The sequence below is a fragment of the Siphateles boraxobius genome, unplaced genomic scaffold (genome assembly GCF_051911475.1).
Source record: "Siphateles boraxobius isolate OS27281-9 unplaced genomic scaffold, OSU_SipBor_1 24, whole genome shotgun sequence".
Taxonomy (NCBI): Eukaryota; Metazoa; Chordata; class Actinopteri; order Cypriniformes; family Leuciscidae; genus Siphateles; species Siphateles boraxobius.
In genome coordinates, this window is record NW_027508855.1 from 18,394,618 (window position 1) to 18,418,203 (window position 23,586).

At 37.1% G+C, this 23,586-nt stretch overlaps 2 protein-coding genes across 2 annotated transcripts; one reads left to right on the top strand and one right to left on the bottom strand.

The window, feature by feature from the left end:
- Positions 1–186: 186 nt before the first annotated feature.
- mex3c (mex-3 RNA binding family member C) lies at positions 187–5,521 on the top strand. Its single transcript, XM_077241826.1, has 3 exons — positions 187–283; positions 411–916; positions 2,504–5,521. Exons 2-3 carry the CDS (start codon positions 439–441, stop codon positions 3,619–3,621), a joined length of 1,596 nt encoding a protein of 531 aa, XP_077097941.1. The 5' UTR covers positions 187–283; positions 411–438; the 3' UTR covers positions 3,622–5,521.
- A 232-nt stretch (positions 5,522–5,753) lies between these two features.
- Positions 5,754–22,086, bottom strand: smad4b (SMAD family member 4b). Its single transcript, XM_077241828.1, has 11 exons — positions 22,014–22,086; positions 20,712–21,045; positions 20,432–20,606; positions 20,268–20,297; positions 19,403–19,615; positions 16,891–16,995; positions 16,041–16,091; positions 15,107–15,290; positions 14,014–14,182; positions 10,053–10,191; positions 5,754–9,030 (listed from the first exon to the last, which is right to left on the bottom strand). The coding sequence occupies exons 2-11, from the start codon at positions 20,949–20,951 to the stop codon at positions 8,819–8,821; spliced, it is 1,518 nt and encodes a 505-aa protein (XP_077097943.1). The 5' UTR covers positions 20,952–21,045; positions 22,014–22,086; the 3' UTR covers positions 5,754–8,818.
- Positions 22,087–23,586: the final 1,500 nt, after the last annotated feature.

Below are 23,586 nucleotides of genomic sequence, written 5' to 3' on the forward strand. Positions count from 1 at the left end.
TTTAAATGGTAATAATATTTCACAATATTACTTTTTTTTTAATCAAATAAATGCAGGCTTGATGAGCACAAGATACTTTAAAAAAAAAATATATATATAATTAAACGTTTTGGCTGCTAAAACGAAAACAGTGTTTGGCAGTTGATCCGCTCCGGCGTGTGGCGCTGTGCGCGAGGATCAGCTGTTCACAAACCTGTGCTAGAATCCCCGAAGAACCGTAAACAAAGAGATCCAGTAGAACAGGGTTACGGAACCACATCTGCCGCTGCTGTAAATATCAACTGTAAGTTTAAATACACTTAACACACTTTATGAATAGCATTTTCTGTATTTCTGTATTTCTGTACACTTGTATATAGTAACAGAAGAGCTTTGCCGTGACACTAAGTTTGTTTATGTGTGTCCCGCAGTGAAAGCAGGACACGTTGTTGGTCGAGCATGCCCAGTAACGCAGCTCAACTCTTGGAGTCAGACGATACTGAACCGGATCTCCCGGTACTGGTACCGAACCTGAGCGGGTTGAGCCTCCGGGATGATGAGAGTCCATCAGAACCACGTGATACTCCTCATCTGGGTGTCCTGGGCGCGGTGTTGGACCTCCAGCCCCTGTGCCAAACTAGATCAGAGGAGGAAAACAGCACCAACAACAATATTATCATACATGATGCTGATCTGGACCAGCTGAGGGCCCTGGCCCTCACAGGCATGGAGGCACCGGGGACGGGTGGGCTCTTTCAGGATGGGCTGGGCGAGTCCCAAGGCTTCCACCAGGTTCAGGGGAGGATGATGATGGCAATGATGATGATGCAGGAGGGCGAGAGATGTGCACTAAACACCAGGAGGAAGAGCGTGAACACAACAGAGTGTGTGATGGTGCCCACATCTGAGCATGTGGCGGAAATAGTTGGCCGACAGGGTGGGTTTGTTTGCTTGTGTCATATTTAATATTCTAATATTGTGACTCATCTAGTCTCACTTTTCATCCAGAGCAGGGCTTAACATTAAGGATTTCTTTTTGTGCTGTGCCAATTGGATTAGTGATTCAGATTTGAACTCGCCCTGCTCATATTATCATAGACCTCACCTCAGAGAGAATATATATATATATATATTAGGGCTGTCAAGCAATTACATTTTTTAATCAAATTAATTGCACAATGTGACGATTAAGGAATCGCTAATTAATCACACATCAAATTTGGCTGAGAAATGACCCCAAAATAAAATCATAAAGTCATTGGGTTAAATAGGAAAATCTCAAATAGACATTACAAAAATGTCTCTCTTTATGAATGGGTCATTGAATCATTGGTTCACTTGTGTGATATTTCCCTCATTACTCATTTGATATTGCATAAATGTATCATGATATAAATTTGAGACAAAACGTCATACAGGGGCATTTTTGCCCTGATATCTTAAATTTTAGGGTCGTTCCAACTGCATTCAATAGGCTTCATCACTCAGTGAGTTGTTGCCCTGTTTCATGTTCATCGCCATCAACTGCATGAAATGTAAGATGAACTATGTAGATCTGGGGCAAGGTGGCTGCATTAAACGCGTTAATAATTTTAACACGCTATTTTTTCCCATACCTAATTAATTAAACTAATGCGTTAAATCGGCAGCCCATATATATATTTATACACATACATATTACACACATACATATATACAGGAATAAATTGCATTTTAAAATGTTAAAATAGAAAACAGTTACTTTAAAATGTAATAACAATTAATAAAATATTATTTAAAAAAAATGTTTATTTTTGATCAAATAAAATCAGCCTTGGTTAGCGTAAGAGACAAAAACATTACAAAAAAAATTATTCCAAATTTTTGACCATCTAGGGCTGGGCTATATATATATATATATATATATATATGTGTGTGTGTGTGTGTGTGAACTATGTACATTTATAGAACATTTACTCTTTACTCTTTAAAAATAATTAAATCTTGATGAAAATGGTTTTAATAATATATGCTTGAACTGACCTCATTGAACTGTCTGTTACTATGGATTACAGCTGTCCCACTTATCTGTGATGATGTAATGATTCGTCACTGCACTGTATGAAAACAAGTTGTGTAATACAAGTGAACTAGCACACTGACAACACCCCTGGGTTACACTTTATTTTAAGATGTCATTGTTATATATTTAAGTACTGAGTAATATTAAGCAACTACACGTACTTACTATATGGATTGGGTAGGATTAGGATTCGGTTGAGGGTTAGTTGCATGTAATTATGCATAATTTACTGTTATTACTATGGTAAGTACATGTAACAAGGACACTGTAAAATAAAGTGTTACCCGCCCCTGCTACAACACCATCTATATTAGTATTGACCAATCAACATCAAGGACTGCTTTAATTATGCCTGAGAGGAGAATAAGATCACTTGTCTAATAGTGTGATTGATTGATTGATTGATTGATGTCTTCTTAAGCTAGCAATGTGTTGACTTGTCTGTATTTCTGCTCTCTTCAGGTTGCAAGATCAAAGCTCTGAGAGCAAAGACCAACACTTACATCAAAACACCCGTTAGAGGAGAAGAACCAGTGTTCGTAGTGACCGGACGAAAGGAGGATGTCATGACGGCGAAGCGTGAGATTATGTCAGCGGCCGAGCATTTTTCCCTCATCCGGGCGTCTCGGAACAAACTGGCGCCAAACGTTGGGCTCAACAGCGTCCCTTGCCATCCGGGACAGACAACCATCCAGGTACGGGTGCCTTATCGCATGGTAGGGCTCGTGGTGGGACCGAAAGGAGCGACTATCAAGAGGATCCAGCAGCAAACCCACACTTACATTGTCACACCAAGCCGTGACAAAGAACCCGTGTTTGAGGTGACCGGCATGCCTGAGAACGTGGATCGAGCGCGGGAGGAAATCGAAGCCCATATTGCTCTGCGTACCGCGGGACACGTGGACACCAGCGCAGACGATGACGACTTCCACTACAACGGCACCGATGTAGGCTTCGAGTCGGGAAGCAACAGAGCCTGGCTCTTCTCCGGTGGCGTTTCCAACATCGATAACGGCAGCTTCCACAGCAAAGCCTCAGGATACCGAAACGACAGCTCCAGTTCGCTTGGAAGCAACTCGAGCGAGTCGTACTACAGCGGGAAAGGCAGCGGAGTGGCGGATCTCAGTCCCGGTAGCACCGGCGGCACGTTCTGGTATGGCGATACCCAGTTGCCCTTGGGATCTGAAGATTCGTCTGGATACGACGGGCTAACGATGACGGCCCCGTCCAGCAATCCATTGTGGAGCACCTTTGATCGCGGAGGCGTGAGTTTGCCGAATACGCCGAGGCTCTCTCCATCCCTTCTCGCTCGTCTGTCTCCGTCTCTTCCGGAGGCACTGGATCATCATCCGCTGGTTCGGCTGGTGCAGGAGAATTCCCAGAGTCTCCCGGCCTTTGGTACGGCGTTTTCCCCGTCAGGCGACAGCACGGGCTCCAGCTCTCCGCCGGACATGCGCACCTTCCCCAAACACAGCCAGGTTCCAGCGTGCGTACGCTGCGGAGACAATGTGGCTGCGATTGTCCTTGGAGGGCAAAACCTCGTCTGTTTGGAGTGTTCCAACATCCTGCAAAGCGTGTAGAGAGCGAGAGAGAGATTTGGGATCAGGAGGAGTAAACTGTTTTATTTTTTACATTGTTAAATACTTCTTCCTTCTTTATTTTGTTTAAATAACTGGGAAATGCAGGTTTTCAATCAATTCATCTCAAAGATTTCCACATTTACGTTTAGCTGTTACGTCGTTCTTACGGCAAGCAGTGCTGGGGTTTAGCAGCGCTAAATCGTGTTTTTTGTTGGTTTGTTACTGTTGTTTTCAAGGTATCGACTCCGTATTTACATTTTCATGTGCCTGATTCCTTTACGGTAGCGGTGCACATTGGCGCTGTTGCTGGAAAAGCATCTGTGGCCTTGAGTTTCTGTTTTGCAACACTAGAGTCAAGAAGCATGTGATCATACAAGAGCCGTCCTGACCTCCACGACCCTGAAGCCTGCACTCCATGCACATTTAAGAGCGTCACACATCGTCATCAAACACGAGCAAAATTCATTTCCGTGTAAAAACGCTCATCTTGCAAAAACTTTTGCATTAAATTTAACGTCACATTTTAGATCAATTTAAATATGGTTTCCGTTTGGGTTACATGAATAAAACCCCAATTTCGCATTCAATTCATTCAGTAGCTGTGTTTCCATCCACGTATTTTTATGTGAATTTTGGGATATCGCATAAAAAACGCCAGATGGAAAACGGCAAATTTGCATAATAACTTGTGCACTCAATTGAGACGGATCATTTTTTTATTTGGTAAGAAAACGTGCGCATAATAAACTAATGAAAACAAGTTAACTAAATATAATCGTGATTGCGAAACGCATGACTTTGCCTAAACAGATAATGTGATTGGATAACTGAACTAACCATTGGATCATTCTCATTTCACACCATCTAAAATATTGTTTTAACCATTTTGAAATACCTGAGCCAAAGTCTGTCGTCATAAATGATTTGGCTCACATGATTACATTCCCAAACATCAGGCATCCGAGCACAAGATAACATGAAAGCGTTTGTTACTGCGTTTCGTACACATACGATTGAAACGGCTTTATTCATATTCCAGTTCAATATGAAAACACATGGAAAAATATGACTGTTTCACGAATGAGGCCCTTGTGTTCGTAATGACTCCTCTCATTGCCTTAACTGAACGGGTGGGGGTCGTACCGGGGCGTTTAGGATCTGAGAGGAGCGATTCTGTTGACGAGAACGTGCTTTAAACAATCCCTTCTCAAAGTGCAGGCTGACGCGGCTAAAGACGTCACTTTTTCGCAATCACCACTAAACTCAGAGAAACTAAGGCATCCATAATCTCTCAAGATTCACTTTGACATGGTGTTTTTTTTATATATATATACAATTTTGTAGTATTTCTGTAGTCTATATTTCATATTCAAATACATATATATTAAGATTAAATATAAGACTATTTGGCAAGCAGTCGGCTGCTGGTTGCCGTAAGTATTAGCTTGTAGAGTGTTGACGTTAGGTACTATAGAGCAGGAAAGAGCACACCTGCATGATTTATTATCTAACGATTCCTAAAAAAAAGCCAAGGATCCAATATATATATATATATATATAAACGCTGCATTAGGTCTGCATACTACCACATTATGAACAAAGTAAAAGTCCTATGTTAAACATAACTAGGAATTTTGTTTATCTAAGGGATTTTTACCATCACACTGCAACAATGTTTCTGTATTTGATAATTTTATTGTTCTTTTATTATGTATATACACATATGCAGGGACATGATGGCATATAAGTTGTATTCAAATTTAAAAATATATTTTATGATATGGCCTTACTGTCCTGTGGCCAAAGCACTGATATTATATATTTGCTGTAAAAAAGAATTAAGATTTTTATTTTTCTGATATTAAAGTTCCTTAATAAATTGTTTCATTTTAAACACTTACCTAAGTGCTCTGTCTGATTTGAGTTTCACCTTCAGCCAGGATCATCTGTATTTTATGGGCTCCAAGCTGCAGTCACCGCTGTCGTGGGAAATAATCGAAATAAAATATTCTGGAGACATTTAAACGAAGTTGGTAGTATAGTTCTCCATTAGGGTTAGAGTTATTCATCAATTTGACTACAGTAGAAAAAAGATGCAATTTTATATAGTAACCAAATGTTAAAAAAAAAAATACAAAGAAGATCGTCACATTTAATAGTTTCAGAGAGAACGTTTTCATTGTTAAATTACACTAATGACTGAAAGTAATCAAAATGATGGTATTCTCATATCTACAGTGTTTCAGTCATATGGTGATATCAATCATCATTGATGATCATTGATACATATCAAAAGAGCATTAACAGAAAAACACACTGGAAAATCTCCTTCAACCTGAACAAGTCAACCAGGCTCAACAAGTCACTCATTCACACACTTCAACTGTCTCCCTGGTTGAACTTGACACACAGGCTGTACTCAGAATGGAACACTAGTATGCAAACTATATAATGCATACTTGTTTTTTTTTTTTAAATATGTGAAACAGTTTGTACTATACAATGCTAAACATTTAACCCTCTGGTGCTCTTTTGACACTTGCTATGAACAGAAAAGGTGATGCGAAATGGTTAAATGGTCCTGAATAAAATAGTTACACTTGTCAATGACCGAATTTGGAAACGAATTTCATCTAGCGGAAACGTTTGGTGCACACAAACAAAATTTTACTGAAAGCTCATTCTTTGAGGTATCAAGCTCAAATTTGAAACACCACTTGTTTAGATTTATGGCTTTGATTTTCTCGCAGCTTTAGAGTAAACATGTTTTGTAAAATATATTTCATATACAAATTTGAAAATGGTATTTTTGTGGATTTTTATATAACTTATTTTGCTATAACTTTTTTACGCCCACTTTTTTAAAACTTCACTTCAGCAATAGTCTGTGTCTATAAAGCAAGACAATAAAGTGTCTTCTTTAAAAAGAGACCAACCTGAAGTCTGTGCGCCAAAGCATTCAAGATTTATGACAGTTTAAGTTGGAAATCTCATTTTCAGGGCTATGCTCAAAAAGTGAATCAATTAAAAATACAAAATATAAAAAAAAACATCAAACTAAAATGTAGTACATTCATTTCATCAGGAATTTCAGTCATCTTTGACTGGCATGGGAGGAGCACCAGAGGGTTAAAACAGTAGTTTGTTATATTATTGTCAAATTGAGTTGAGTTACATGTTTAATTTAGCGAATGGTATCCGATTATCATCTTGAAAACTAATGCAATTTTTGCATTTGTAATCTTATTTTATGTAATAATTTATTTAATTTTTGGCAGTCTGAAATAGTCAAGAATGAGAAAATCATGGCATATTACTTCGGTACTTCCATATTATTTTAGTCGTACTGAAAATAGAAGGTCAAATAGAGCATTATGCATTGTTCATATATGCACTGTGAACAATATACTTACTGCATGCTACAAAATATAAGTATGGTAGTATGCCATTCTGAACACACCTTCAGATTCAATTCTGTTGCCAACTGTTTGATTATTACAGGCCAACATGATCATGCGTCACCAAGAAAAAAGATGAATAAATGTGCATACAATTAAAAGACAAGACAAAACTGGTTAGTACAAACAAAAATCTGTTTTTCAGCATTCAGGATATCTAAACCACCTGAGCTGAATGGAGTTTTATATCAAATAAAAAATGCATTTCTAAAAGAAATCATATTTCATGTCTTCTCATAGTGTAAAAAACGCAAAGAAAAGAAATCTTCACACCAAACATTTTCAAGGTTCAAAATCCATTGAAAAGTAGTATTTTAATGCAGATTCTCATTTAAAGTGACAAGAGAATACCAAAGTTCACTGAGATAGTCCTAAAAACTTCACTTCATTATTCTGTCGTCACTTTATATGAGAATCTGCAGTAAAATACTACTTTTCAATCGATATTGAATCTTGAAATTGTTTGGTGTGTGGATTCTTCATTTTGTGTCTATGCACCCAGAAAATACTTCTCATGTACACATGGTGCAGGACTTTTTCACATTGTGTCTTTTTCATGTACAGACGTCTAGAAGCAAGATGAGTCAGTTTTTGTGGTGACTGCACTCATTTGTCTGCTCTCTGAAAGAATCAGCCACACTGAGACAGAGAAGTGACTGATAATGTTCCAGGAAAAGCTCAGGGAAAACAGCCTTTACAAGTGATATAAAGTAACTGAGTGCGTGATATAAATGAGTGAACATTAGTGTGATAAAAAATACTGCATAGCAATTTAAAACACAGACACACACACAAACACACACACACACAAAGCACAATATTCTGGCCACATACTCACCGCAAAGATATGGAAATGCCAAACACAAGATCAACACATTTTTGTGCAATAGCTATAATATTCATATATGTATTTCATGAATTGCATTATAAAACAATTTTCAGTTAAATTTAATGCAACAATTTAAGTAATCCCAAATTTCTGAACTTCTGTAAATATGAAAACTACCTCATTCGTGCATATTTTTTGTGGAAATCCTTCATAAAACCATTCTTACACAAATTGTTTACAGAAGAATAGTTTTATGAACCATCAGCTGTTTAGTTACGTAATCCAGAATTTCTCAGTAAATAGTTGGTAAAAACCATTATTGCATAAATTACTGTGTTCAATTTAATGCAATCATTTACAAACTTTCATGAACCATCATTTATGACTGCAACAATTTATATTCTGAATTTTTGTTTTTGAAAAACCTTTCAATTTAATGCAATAAAGGAAAATGGTATTACGAATTATGATGAATGACATCCTGATTTAATTTCTTAGTAAATTGTTCATAAACTATGTTGTATAAATAAAAAATAAAAAAAATCCAGATGATTTGCACATGGTTCATCTTGTGTTGCACAGAACAGGATTAATCTCTGACATGTGTATTTGGCTACAGTGTGTATGTGGCCACTGTATAGATCCGACTGATTTAAACTCATGACGACACTGGATTAAATGCAATATGATATCATTTCTAAACTTCTCCAAACAAGTCCATTTCTTGTGTGAACATCAAAATTGAAGGGTTGTTTTTTTTTTAAAAGGGTCATTTCGCCAGTTTCTGATGTTTGATCTACTGTTGTTTTGTAGCATTGCTGGTTTTCAATCTTCTGTCAGATGCCACGGCTAAAGTCAGGTGTCAGTGGAGTCGCTTTGAGCTATATGCACTGTTCTATATGTCCGATCATCAGTCCAGAGGTTGCGGGTCGGCTATAGGCATGGTGTGCAGAACCTCGTCCAGGAGCTGAAGGGCCCGGTGTAAATGAATTTCGATCCAGCACGGGGTCTCCTTGATGCTCTGGCGAGGGTAATCAGGACCCCAGCCCTTCACGAAACTCATGCGCAGAATGCAGAGCCGCCGCAGGTCGTCCACACCGATGCCTGCCGCAGCAGAAAGACCTGAGGATGGGTGGATGGGACGAAAATCTCTTTTAAAGTGGTGTTTTTTCAAATCAGAAATGTTAATGAAAATGAATATCGTGAAAATCATTTGGTTCAAGTAGTTTTGTTTAAAAAAAAAGAACAAAAAAAATCATGAAATTCATTTGGTTTCTAGTATTTAAAAAAAGAGAAAAGAACTGTTAACGGAATTGAATGTCATGATTATTTTTTTTTTCATCATAAATAAACGTTAACTGAACCGAAAGTCATGAAAATCATTTGGTTCCAGTGTTTTTCTCAAAACAATAAATACAAATAAAATAACTGTAAACAGAATTGAGTCATGAAAATAATTTCATTTGGTTCCAGAAATAAAAAAAGGAAAGAAAACTGTGAAAATGTTATGAAAAGTATTTGGTGCCAGTATTTTTTTTTATTATTATTATTTTTTTTAAAGAACTATTAACAGAACCAAACGTCATGTAAACTATTTGTGTCCAGTATTTATTTGAAAAATTATATTACCGGAACCAAACGTCATGAAAATCATTTGTTTCTTGTATTTGTTTCAAAAACAATTTAAAAGATAATTGCGACTTTATCTCACTATTGCGATATCACACATAAAGTCAGAATTTTGTAATTAAACTCGCAATCACGAGTTTATATCTCGCAATTCTGAGAAAAAAAGTCAGAATTGTGAGATAAAAAGTCGCAATTTCCTTTTTTTTATTATTCAGTGGCAGAAACAAGCTTCCATAGTGTAATGAATATCATTTGGCTCCAGTATAATATATATTTTTTAAACCTGTTACTAGAATTGAACATCATTAAAATGTTACAAGTGTTAACAGAACCGAATATTATGAAAAGTATTTGATGACAGTATTTTTTTTTTTTTTTAAAGAACTGGCACTGAATAAATTCTCTAATAATAAGATAATTTTATGGGTTATTCCACAAATTACAATCTTTCCGTTAATGGCCCAGTTTGCCACACGCATTAATAATGTCAGAAAACAGATGTCTGAAAGCCTCACTGATAGCAGGGGCGATGCCCCCCACAGAGCCCGGTCCCGGGATGTTCCCCGCCACCGCGGCCGCCTGTGCAGACGCTGCAGCCTGAGCCGTCGCTGCCTGTTGCTGCATCTGCCGATGACACTGACGCAAGTCGAACACCTGCACACACAACACACAGAACAGAGGCTTTCAGCACCGGCTGGACATCTTATGCGGCCGCTAGTCCTGCTGATGGACATTTTGTGTTAGTTGGAGCCATGTAAAGGACATGACATCAAATAGGATGCACACTTGTTAGTTACACAGCACTGAAACCACAAATACTACGAAAAAAGATGACTTTTTAAATGTGGTGCATGGGCGGCAAATTCATAGTGAAATATTCAGTTAAATGCTGCTGTTGACTACGTTTTAACTTTTAGTGACTGCATTTAGTGTCCTTGTTGTACTCAGATCAACATTGATAATTGTAAACATAATAGATGAATATTTTATAATGATTATAAATATTCTGAAAATAAAACAACAATATGAGTTAATCTTATTGTTTAATATTATAAATATTCTGATAGTAAACAAATAATGATGTAATATTATTATTTAATATCATAAATAAATACTATTATAATAGTGAACATAAATAAGATTTAATATAACTTGCTTTTTAATATTAAAGTACACAAATAATGTAATTTAATATTATTATGTAATATTATTAAAATTCTGATAGTAAACAAATAATGATATAATAAACCAATAATATGAGTATAATATTATTATTTAATATTACTAATATTGTGATTGTTAAGATAACAACAACATTTAATATTACTAACAGTACAGAAATAATTTGATTTAATATTATTATGTAATATAAACACTCTGGTAGTAAACAAATATGACTTGACATTATTTAATACTACTAATTTTCTAATTGTAAACATAAATATGATCTAATATTATTTGTTGTTTAATATTATTAACAGTAAACAAAAAAATGATTTCATGTGTATTGTCAATATTCTTATATACTATAATCAGTATATTAATATGATTTGTTATAAAATAAATATTATAAACAAATATTGTGATTAAATATTTTTATACATATATTATATAGTATATATACAGTATATGTATATATATATTGCCTTCAATAGCTTAAATGTTGTTTTTTTACAAAGTCCCTTTCAAGGAAAGTCCACATTTACAACACCTCCGGGCATCCAAGAGCAAAGCGGCATCCGAAATCACATGCTTCCCTACTATATAGTAGGCAAAAAAAAAAGCATGTGACAAAAGAAGTATGCCTGAATTCACTGTACTCATAAAAGAATAGGCGAAAAGTCCCCGTATGACCGACTACTACAGGTGAGATTCTGAAGTGTGTATGTAACGTACTGCTCTGAGACACGAAGGTTGAGAATCCAAATGCAGTTTTTAATGGGAAACTCCAAGATCACAAACCATATAACAGGCAATGATCAAAAGCACAGGGTAATCAGTCCAAACAATGACAGAGCACAGGAACACAGACCAACAGGGAAGAAAGCAGAGAACAGGGAGATGATTGAAACCTACACGTTACACGTACAAGACTTCACAGGGAATGAATGTGAAAACCAGGCTATTATCCACATTAGTCCTGCGCCCCATGACGCTTTACGCGAATTATGGGTGTAACTTCCGTTAAGCTGTAAACAGTCAGTGAAAGACTAGCTTTATGGACACAATAATATATATATTTTAAACTGTGTACAATGACATTACATTATTCCACTCACCCTTCAACCATTGGACATTAAAAGGACATTTAAAGTGTAAAAGCATCAAGGTACTTTCAACACACCATGTATAATCCCAAAAGCGTGAATCTTAATCTATATGTAACATACGTTGCCTTAATATTTTTTTAGTTTTTGTTTATTTAGCTACTTCCGCATTGCGTGGTACTATTGATACTATACAGGTCCTTCTCAAAAAATTTGCATATTGTGATAAAGTTCATTATTTTCCATAATGTAATGATAAAAATTAAACTTTTATATATTTTAGATTCATTGCACACCAACTGAAATATTTCAGGTCTTTTATTGTTTTAATACTGATGATTTTGGCATACAGCTCATGAAAACACAAAATTCCTATCTCAAAAAATTTGCATATTTCATCCGACCAATAAAAGAAGTGTTTTTAATACAAAAAAAGTCAACTTTCAAATAATTATGTTCAGTTATGCACTCAAAACTTGGTCGGGAATCCTTTTGCAGAAATGACTGCTTCAATGCGGCGTGGCATGGAGGCAATCAGCCTGTGGCACTGCTGAGGTGTTATGGAGGCCCAGGATGCTTCGATAGCGGCCTTAAGCTCATCCAGAGTGTTGGGTCTTGCGTCTCTCAACTTTCTCTTCACAATATCCCACAGATTCTCTATGGGGTTCAGGTCAGGAGAGTTGGCAGGCCAATTGAGCACAGTAATACCATGGTCAGTAAACCATTTACCAGTGGTTTTGGCACTGTGAGCAGGTGCCAGGTTGTGCTGAAAAATGAAATCTTCATCTCCATAAAGCTTTTCAGCAGATGGAAGCATGAAGTGCTCCAAAATCTGCTGATAGCTAGCTGCATTGACCCTGCCCTTGATAAAACACAGTGCACTAACACCAGCAGCTGACATGGCACCCCAGACCATCACTGACTGTAGGTACTTGACACTGGACTTCAGGCATTTTGGCATTTCCTTCTCCCCAGTCTTCCTCCAGACTCTGGCACCTTGATTTCCGAATGACATGCAAAATTTGCTTTCATCCGAAAAAAGGTCGGCAGTCTTACCCATGATTGCGGTTTTGAGTAATGAAACAGGCTGGGAGTTTTTAAAAGCTTCAGGAATCTTTTGCAGGTGTTTAGAGTTGATTAGTTGATTCAGATGATTAGGTTAATAGCTCGTTTAGAGACCCTTTTCATGACATGCAAATTTTTTGAGATAGGAATTTTGGGTTTTCATGAGCTGTATGCCAAAATCATCAGTATTAAAACAATAAAAGAACTGAAATATTTCAGTTGGTGTGCAATGAATCTAAAATATATGAAAGTTTATTTTTTATCATTACATTATGGAAAATAATGAACTTTATCACAATAAGCTAATTTTTTGAGAAGGACCTGTACGTGATACTATAAGTGATTTCAGTCATTTTGACTGATAATAAATTGTAGAGACGTGAGGATTTGGGGAGAAAAAAAGAGAGATTCTTCGTGCATTCCAGTAAATTATTAATGGCATATATCGTAAATTAAACCGTTGAGAACAGACCACAAATGTGCACTATATGTTGACTTTTTTCATACTATTACTGCGGAATGCAAAAGGAAAAAAGAAAATAATCATGAGGAAAAGAATGAAGAGACAGAAAAGAGCTCTTGCCGTAGATATTCTTGTTATAACATGTCACGTTAAAATACCAAGGGTTACGTTATTCTCATGTTATTCTTAAATAAAACATGAAAGTAAACTGACAGCCCAATGAGTCAAACTGACGGATCAGCTTTATTTGTAGGGCAACCTTATGATTTGAAATGATTTGTTTCAGTCTTTTTGAATGGAAGTTCCCCAAACCGGACGTGTCACCCATAATTCAAAACGCAGTCGTCAGGAATAAGGTGGATAGGGTGAGTTAAACAAGGTAATGAGACACAGGTGGATGCAATCAGGGAGGATGAGTCCAGGCAGAGAGTTATGGGAAATGTAGTTTCATTAGGGAATGACAATAGTCTGATGTGGAGTGCCCATGGCTACCTCTAAAAGACAAGTGTAGCTTGACTGGAGTTTGTCTACTTTAAATCAAGAGTAGCTTCCTCACACCATACTCATATACCATAGTATTTCCATGCTACTTTAAAACAATACCAGCGTATTAGCATGGTGCTATGTGTCAAGAAGCTAATTTAGTTTATTGGTGAAGACTAAATAACAGGTGGCTGTTACCTTGATGTAGGCACTGGGGTAGATTTTGTGGACGGCGTCACCCGGAGCTCGTCCAGCCTCGCGGTCCAGATAATAACTCTGAACAAACACAGCGTGATCACTGAGGCAGCGCACCCACACGTCACCCTCTCCTTTACACTCCAGCTGAACACCTTTACCGATATGAAGCCTGGAAGAGACAAGAACAGAGAGATCTCGACTTGTCTGCAGTTAAGAAGGGAGAATCATGGGTAGATCTGAAACAAATAAGCCAGAGCTGCAGGACTGGTTCATGCTCAATCGTGTCCTAACTAGGTAAAATGAAGGAACACAAATTCCAGCATCAAGTCATTTTTCTGTTCCAATTAAAAGTAAAATATCAGTATCACAACCATATTTTATGTTTAAAGTAGGGATGCACCGAAATAAAAATTCTGCGCCGAAACAGAAAATTCTGGATGCACCCAAAATGCTTTTTAAAAATTATTTATTTATTATTTTTAATTAGATTTTTATTGTATAATTGTACTAATGTTAGAATATTTTTGATTGATTTACGTTGTTAAAGTAAGGTGAATTTACATTTTTGTATAGATGAATCAAATGCTTCTTTATTGCCTTTGTTATATGTCACTATATTGGTCGAAATAAGAATTTAATTTAATTTCAAATAAATTCCTTTTTTTCCCTTTTTTTTTTACTTACACAGAAACAAAATAATACAATAATACTACTAATTGGACAAAAATAACCACACTTTTATTCAGTTATTTATTTTTCATCAAATTATTTGAATCAAATGTATATATTTTTTATTTATTTTAATCAATTTATTTATTTAGTTTAATCTTATTTTTATTTATTATTATTTTTACACTGCTTTTCTAATTTTTATTTATTTAAATCAAGTTTTATCTATTTTAACTGATTTATTTTAACCATTAATTGTTACATTTTTATTTAAAATAAGTTTTTTTTAATCCATTTTTTTAATGAAATGTGTTAATGTATCATTTATTTATTTATTTGAATCAAATGTTTTACTTTAATCAATTTTATTTTTGTTCATTAGTTGCACTCGTGATCAAATGAACTGATGGATGTAAGCTAGTACCTGGCTCTCTCGATGGCCTCGGTGCGATGGACGTTACTCAGCTGGCCGAGACAGAAGCGGTCTCCACCTGAAGGGTCCACATAACCGTCCACCGTTACGACGGGATAGTTGGAGGGCACCTTAAACGTCTCGCCCACCTGAATGTCCATCTCAAAGTATGCAATCGAGCACCAGTAATCTGGAGCTGAGAGAAAGGCAAAGAGAAACAGCACAGTGTACTATGAGTTCTGAATTATGCATATTTAAAATACTATAAATCTTAAACCATGGCTGCATAATATTTTGATTACTTCACTGACGATGGGAAAGTAAATACACTGCTGTATGTAAGAGGACATTATGGTAACAATACTACAGTTTTGCTGAGAGAGATGACTAGAGATGAGCGGCACTAGTGATGACAAGGTGATGAAGTACTGGTAAAATCAACTCCTCCACCTCTTTACTGCAAGGGCTTGTGGGTAATATCAGCCCATAGTTCATCTACGATACACACTTTTTATCCATACATACTACAAGTACAAAGGAATTATTTGACTTAGCTTTTATATTTATATTTTCTGTTTTTATTTAAATGTTTTGTCATTTTTTTTAGTTTTAGTTTTTAAGAATATTACTACTTTTATAATATTTTGGTTTACTTCATTTTTATTTTAGTTTTAGCTACAGTTGTATTTAATTTATGTCCAGTGATTTTCCTGCTAAACTTAAATTAAAAATGTTTCCTTTGCCAACTAACTGCAATATGTCTTTTATGAAATATTTTGTTTTATTTCATCTTTATTTCAATTAACAAAATAAGTTTTGAACACTTTAAGTTTAAGCAGTTTAAGTTAACGATAATAACCCTGTCTGGGACAGACTAATCCTTATCTCACATACAATCCAGTTTCTATAGTTTGTGAATCGGAAAGCAGTCTGTGTTATTCCTTACTTGGATGTGTGGATATGGGCGACTGGAACGCCAGCTCATTGTGGACTGACCCTGAGAAAAACAGAAAAAAAAAACATTTAGGGTGCTTCACACTGCCAGTTTAGTTCGAAACGGGACGTGGTTTGCATGAAAAATTGGTCATGTGAAAGTTGTCATTTCGCACCGGGGTACTGAACCCGAGACTACTTGAGGGAAGTGATCTGACAGTCATTTGTAGTGTTGTCCGAATACATAGTAAGAGTGCACTCTTTCAATGCCATAATGCACCACAATTATGAGTGTACTGCTCAACGGATAGAGAATGCCCATAATGCAGTGTGAGGGTCATGCCGGATAAATTCCCTGTCTAACCAGAAGATGGCGAAGGTGAGTCAGCCATAAATGTATTGCAGATAATACAGATATCATTCATGTTCAATAATTAAATGTCCAACATAATTCAAGAAAAAATGGTCTTATTTGAAGGGGAAAATCAGAAGGCTAAATCCTGACTGGACGAGAGGAGCTGGGGATGGAGGAGGGTAAGTAGCTCCTGAGCAACACGATTAGCTGCTGATAACATTGAATGGACCTTATATATATGGGGATGCAGTGATAGGCGTCAAATTCCTATAGGAACATTAGCTGAGAGTCAGCTGATGCGAGCTTGACTGACTTGACCTGCCAGAACTGACGCTATGCTTGATTTGTGCTGACGTAAGATGAACGCACCGGGGTTCGATGGAATCGAGTGAGTGTAAACCAGACCAACGCTGCGGGGCGCAGCAAATGTGCCTGGTGTGAAAGCCCCCTTAATGAGAGCAAAGCAGACAGTGATGTGATGTAGTTGGTGGTGGTTGTAGTCACTCACAGTACTGGCCCGTGTGAGGCAGGGGAGGGTGGTGCTGCAGGTGCCCGTTCTGGTGGGGGATGCTGGGGGGGAAACTACTTCCTCTGGGCCATGAGCTGGGGGCATCTAATGGAGGAAAACACACAGATATCATACGGTCATAGAATATCATTACACATGGCATTTATCTATGCTTTGTTACTGTTATGACTTTTTTTGTTCTTAAAACCAATAAACAAAGCAGAATAAGAATGAGCATAAGAGACTTCTTTCAAAAACACACACACACACACATATTGGCACAATGTGATTGAAATTGATATATATATATATATATCAATTTCAATCACATTGCCCCATTGTGTGCCAAGGTACCATTTTGATTTGATTTGACAGTTAGCTCTTTGACACTTATATAACTTGAAGGGATAGTTCACCCAAAAATGAAAATTCTGTCAGTAATTACTCTCCCTCATGTTGTTCCAACCCCGTAAGACCTTCGTTCATCTTCGGAACACGAATTAAGATATTTTTGATGAAATCTGAGAGCTGGATCACTCCTCCATAGGCTTCTAAGGGATTGAAACTTGTTCCCCGAAAAATTATTAAAGACATCGTTAAAATAGTCCTAGTGACTACAGTGGCTCAATCATAAGTTTATCAAGCGACGAGAATACTTTTTGTGCGCAAAAACAAACAAAAATAACGACTTTATTTCAACTATTCATTTCCTTCTCAGTGGGCCTCGAGTCCAGGGCCGGATTAAGAGTTCAGAGGCCCCTGGGCACAATGTCTTGTAGGCCCTCCTTAGGCAGGCCAAATGTATATTTTGTCCAAGGACATTTTAATATGGCATTTACCATTTTACTGACTTAAAAGGAACCTTGTTGTACTATGCTACAGTAAAGTTCATAAATGGTCGTTCTTTCCCATAGGAATTTGTAAAACTGTTGGGTGGACCTCTGTGCCTCTAGGGGGGTTCGGGGACATGGTCCCCCGCAAGAAAATGTTGTACATTTTAAGGTTAAATGCATCAATCTCATGCTCTTTGAGAGATCAAAATTAAGAGCTTCAACCCATGAACTGCTCGTTGAACAAAGAAAAAGCATTGATTTGTACCAGGAAAATAAAGAGGGCTCAAACATCTTTTTAGTTATGAGAGTCTCAGTCTACATTACATTATCAATGGTGTTTTAGGATGCCAAACAATTATTATAATAATGTAATAATGATTTATATAATTATTCCTATGACTAAAATCCATATAGCCTATAAATGTACTATATAAATGAAAATGAATATTTCAAAAGTATATTTTAGTCTACATTACACTATAATACAGGAAAATTAAAATACTTTTGTCCTAATTTCTTCACTTGCAAGAAATAAACCCTTGAGCTTTTATTTAGGAGAAAACACCAGATAACCATGCTGATCGCGTGAGCAAAGAGTGCACTTTTCTTTAAATCACCAACACAATTGTGCTGTTTTATAAAGGCACAAAGCCATATCTTGGTTTCGATTTTAGTTCGTTGGCAAAATATAACGCTAGAGACCTTTATGTTAGGTAAGGTTATATATTTTACATCTCATATGTGTTGGGAAAAGGGAGAAGAGAGAGTTCGGCAAAAGGCAGATTCGAACTCGGGTCGAGCGCATCAAAAGCTGCTTTCTAGCACTTCACGCGCTACGACCTGCACCACTGTAGCTATTCCGTGAATTGCGTCTTTTTGCTAAAAAGACAGGCACTTTGGGCAAATATAGGCTCCGTTATCTAAAATATTTGTTTTCTTCCCCTCGCTTGGGCCACAAGTGCGCATGGCGAACTTGCAATGAATACATTTGATCAGACCGGCCCTCGCGGCCTCTAAAACACTACCGGCCCACCGGGGAAAAGTCCCGACTCTCCCGATTGCCACTCCGCCCCTGGTGCCCAGGGCCCCTTAGATGTCGTGGGCCCCTGGGCAAGTGCCCAGTTACCCTAATGGTTAATCCGACCCTGCTCGAGTCAGTTCACTAGTGTAACCGCGTAAGCTTCTGTTGTTGTACGTCACACGTAGGCTCACTATTGGCCGACGCTGGTCATGTGTGTGATGCGTGTGACGTACAACAACAGAAGCTTACGCCGTTACACTAGTGAACTGACTCGAGGCCCACAGAGAAGGAAATTAATAGTTGAAATAAAGTCGTTATTTTTGGGGGTTTTTGCGCACAAAAAGTATTCTTGTCGTTTGATAAACTTAAGATTGAGCCACTGTAGTCACTTGGACTATTTTAACCATGTCTTTAATAACTTTTCGGGGAACAAGTTTCAATCCCTTAGAATCTTAATCCCTCTTAATTCGTGTTCCGAAGATGAACAAAGGTCTTACGGGGTTGGAACAACATGAGGGTGAGTAAATACTGACAGAATTTTCATTTTTGGGTGAACTATCCCTTTAAGATGCATAAAGTGGTAAATGACATGTACACAGGCAATCCATTCTGTCTCCAGTGGCCACTGGTTGCATGAAAGGATGAAATAACGACTTACTGGTTGGACCGGCAGCCATACTGGTGAATGCAGAAGTGGAGGCGGAGCTTGTGGAGTCCGCTGGGGGCAGGAGGGGGGGGCTGTTGAAAGTGTTGGGTGGAGCAGAGGAAGTGCCAGTGTGTTGGATGGTTTGAATACTATGACCTCCATCAGCAGATGAATGTGACGGCTGACCCTCAAACTCATCCTTCACCGTGAGCTCTACACTCGGACCTACACATAGATGTGAAAAATGACTTATTCACTAATCTGCAATTGATCATAAACAGTTATTCGATGATTATCGCAAAATAAATACCATTAGGAAACAAAATATAAATGATCCTGCTTATTTCACAGCTACTTAGAAAAAAAAGTAAATAATGGACATGAAATATAGATTTGAGTTTAAATTATTTAATTACGCCAGAAGAAATAGAGTGTGGAGTGATATGAGAGAAACTGGGGTCGGTATAATTTTTTATATCTGTGAAAAAAGCCTTTTATGCTCAACAAGACCGCATTTATACAGTAAAAACAGTAATATTGTGAAATATTATTGCAATTTAACATAACTTGTTTATTTTAATATATTATTATCAATGTTGAAAACAGTTTTTGCTGCTTAATATTTTTGTGGAAACCATTTTTTCAGGATTCTTTGATGATAGAAAGCTCAAAAGAACAGTATTGTTAAAATGTTTTTTGTAACATTACAAATGTCTTTCTTTCAGAAAAAACAACTTTTGAATGGTAGCGTTTAATTCCACAGTTTAATATTATTTTATAATTTATACCCCCACCAAAAAAAAAAAAAAATTATAATAAATGTATAAATATTAATAAAATATTTATACATTTAGTAGTCCGTAAAAGTGCACCTTACCTGGGCCGCCCAGAGTCAGGACAGACAGATCTGCAAAATGAAAAGACAGAAAGAGACCATATATTATTAGAAATAATAAGAATATGACATGAACATGGGCACTGGAAACAAATTTTTACATGACAAAGTTTCAAATCACAGCAAGACAACAGAAAAGAATTCACCGATGCTTGGAGACACGACCCTCTCATAGTGATATGGGTTCACACACACATTGTCGCATTTCAGGTCAAAGGCAAACTGGCAGTACTTCACGTGCTTCAGCTCGTTCTTGTGCAGATCGGGCCATCGCCACAGCCGTGTGTATATGACATGAGGAAACCCTTTACGACCGGCCACCTGAAGATAAGATATAGGACAGAGTCTCATACAAGTAACTTCCTTTTCTAACATCCAAGATAAACTTAAGACAGTAAAATTATGTATTTTTCTGGAGAAACAGACCTGCAGTCTCCCGTCTAGCGTGCGTTGTATAGTCACACATTTACTGGGATGAGCTCCGTTCGTAGTGATGGCAGTGATCAGTGAGTCTAACTCATCTTTCTTCTCTTTCAGCTTCTTCACCAAACTTTCTATCGCTCGTTTGGCGAAAGTCTCGCTCTCTCCGCCCTGTCGATGGCACATGAGACTGTGGACGATGCTCAGACAGGCATCATTACTGGTGGGTGTGCTGGAGATGGACATGCTGCTGGAATACACTCAACCACAACTCAACGTCCCTCAAACCTATCGAGCTCCTGTCTTCACACCTCGATGTTGAGACGTGATCCACACTGTCCTAAAAAACACAGAGAGACTGTAAGCACGACTTATTCACCTTGAAACAAAAATTGACCATTCTTTTTTTTATGGCACATTGCAGTATTGATTATTTTTTTTTAAATTCATGTGCCCTTGTAATCTTTAATCAAAATAACTTTCCCTCCCTCTTGATGTGACAACCTGTCACTCACATCACATCACAGCAATAGTAAACGTCAATGATCCAATCAATTCCTGATTGGAAAAGTCCCACCCTACATAATAGGGACAACAGTCACAATAGGGAAGAAAATACGATTGCAAACTGTTTAATGCCAACTTTAATATTAATTATTTTTACACTGTGCTTTATAAAATAAACATACAATTATGTATGTATGTGTGTGTGTGTGTGTGTGTGTGTGTGTGTGTGTGTGTGTGTGTGTGTGTGTGTGTGTGTGTGTGTGTACACACACGCACACACACACAAACATATTTATATATATATATCGTCGTCATAAAAAAGCTAAAGAGCTTTGATCATTAACGACGATATATATATATATAAATATGTTTGTGTGTGTGTGCGTGTGTGTGTGTATATATATATATATATATATATATATACATACATACACATACATGCGCTCAATATACAAAAACGATAACGTTACTGATTAATCAGTGGAATTAACATTTTTGTTCTCTCTCAAACACAGTGATGAACTCATACTGATCTATTAATAAATTCTAAACTCATCAAAAGCACATCATTATATTTATTTATTGTAACAGTCAAATATGTAAACGTGAATAATAATAAATCACAGTTAGTTCACTGTGACAATACAACTGATCTCACTATGAAGCTAACGAGCTAACTGGCTAACAGATACTCCTTAAATATGTGGAGAATGGACAAATAAAGTATCTACACGAGTGCTATAGTAAAATACTAGCTAGATATTAAAAATAAAATAAGAAAATATCAACAGAAACACTTACGATTCATGGAGCAGCGACAGGGACATTGTCTCTACGTAACCTCAGTGATGTCATCATCGCTCGAGTGACGAGCGTAAATAAACCCCGCCCACACAGATGCTCTTCTTGCTTCATGACTGAAAACTACTATTGTAAAACTGCTGTCTTTATGTTATATACTACTAGGCAGGGGTTAAATTGGGATTTATTATGTAGGGGGGCTCTCCCTAGGGGGGTCCAGGTGTATGCCCCCCGGAATTTTTTTGGAAAAATAAACCATTAAATGACACTTACTGGAGAGTTTTGTGCAAAGAAATTGAGAAATTGAGTATTACATGATATGTGAAAAACTGCAAGGTTAAGAGCATATACTTTGCATTGTTGTAGTATCAACAGGTATTAGGACATTTAGCATTTACATTACTGTTAATAAGTCATCACTTGATTACACATTGCATTACCTTGTTATAGGTATGTATATAGTGACCCATACAATGTGCCAAACATAATGTGCACATGAAGAAACAGTGCAGCATATGACAGTAGCAACAGCTGAGAAGACTTGGGTCTGTGGTGACCAGGTCCACCTCACACACACTTCCTTCTCCCATTCTCTCTCTACAACACACACACACACTCATCCTACTCTGCATCATTTATCATCAAGATATGCACAAGTCACAAAAATAAAATCAATCTATCCTTGTGGAAAGGTTGCTTGGTAGCTAAAAGTAGGTCTAGCTTCTTATATTTCTGTAATTCACACAGATCAAATACAAATATGCTGACTGAATACATTGCTAGTTTATTTTGAGCAGCCAGCTAGCAGTTATCTTGGCAGTTTGCTGATAATCCGGTGTCTGAAGTAAAATGCTCAAAACATCTCCTGAGAAAAATCACATGGTCAACCTAGTCTTGGTTATTTAATTTTGATGTAGTCTTATTTTCCTTACATTGTCATCCAAGGCCAGGGCACTTGTTGTACATTTCTGGAACTTTTGCGCGCTTCCACATCCAACTACGGATCTCCCAGGAACATTCATTAGATATTGCTGCGTACATTTATCCATGTCACCTAGATGCGGTTTGCGATCATGGTCGACTGACAACGAGATGAAGCAGCTGAACAAAAATACGGCCGTGTTCCGATTGTTGTCATCTCAGCTCCGCCGAGACAAAATAGACATGCCATTTCAAAAATATTTCATTTATTGTCAGAAATATGTTTTCAAAAGCACCACTTTCATCAAATTTTATGTGACATAATTTCCAGTAGCCTAGGCAACTGACTGCAAACGAGCAGGCTTATGTGCCCTGGCTGAGCCCCGGCCCAATTTAACCACTGCTACTAGGACAATACTTAATCTTACTAAACTCTACTTGGTTGCACTAAAGGTTCTGATAAGTTCTCAATAGCCTGCAGTCCTACTATCTTCAGTATATGTAGTAGGCTATACTTTACACAGTATGCACTTTTTCTGTATGCACAGAACTCCTGGAAGACCAATTACATTTGCACACTGCTTGTAAATAATGCAATGCATTTGAGTATTTCCATTGTGATGAATGAGTTAGAAGCAATATCTGCAGCATT

What these genes read in the sequence shown, in the direction of transcription:
- mex3c (XM_077241826.1), top strand. Translation starts at nt 439, where the DNA reads ATGCCCAGTAACGCAGCTCAACTCTTGGAGTCAGACGATACTGAACCG. An exon ending in GGAAATAGTTGGCCGACAGG is followed by an intron (nt 917 to 2,503) that starts GTGGGTTTGTTT and finishes TGCTCTCTTCAG; the next exon opens with GTTGCAAGATCAAAGCTCTG.
- smad4b (XM_077241828.1), bottom strand. Translation starts at nt 20,951, where the DNA reads ATGTCCATCTCCAGCACACCCACCAGTAATGATGCCTGTCTGAGCATC. An exon ending in CGCTAGACGGGAGACTGCAG is followed by an intron (nt 20,607 to 20,711) that starts GTCTGTTTCTCC and finishes TCTTATCTTCAG; the next exon opens with GTGGCCGGTCGTAAAGGGTT. An exon ending in GCCCATATCCACACATCCAA is followed by an intron (nt 15,291 to 16,040) that starts GTAAGGAATAAC and finishes CCTTTCTCTCAG; the next exon opens with CTCCAGATTACTGGTGCTCG.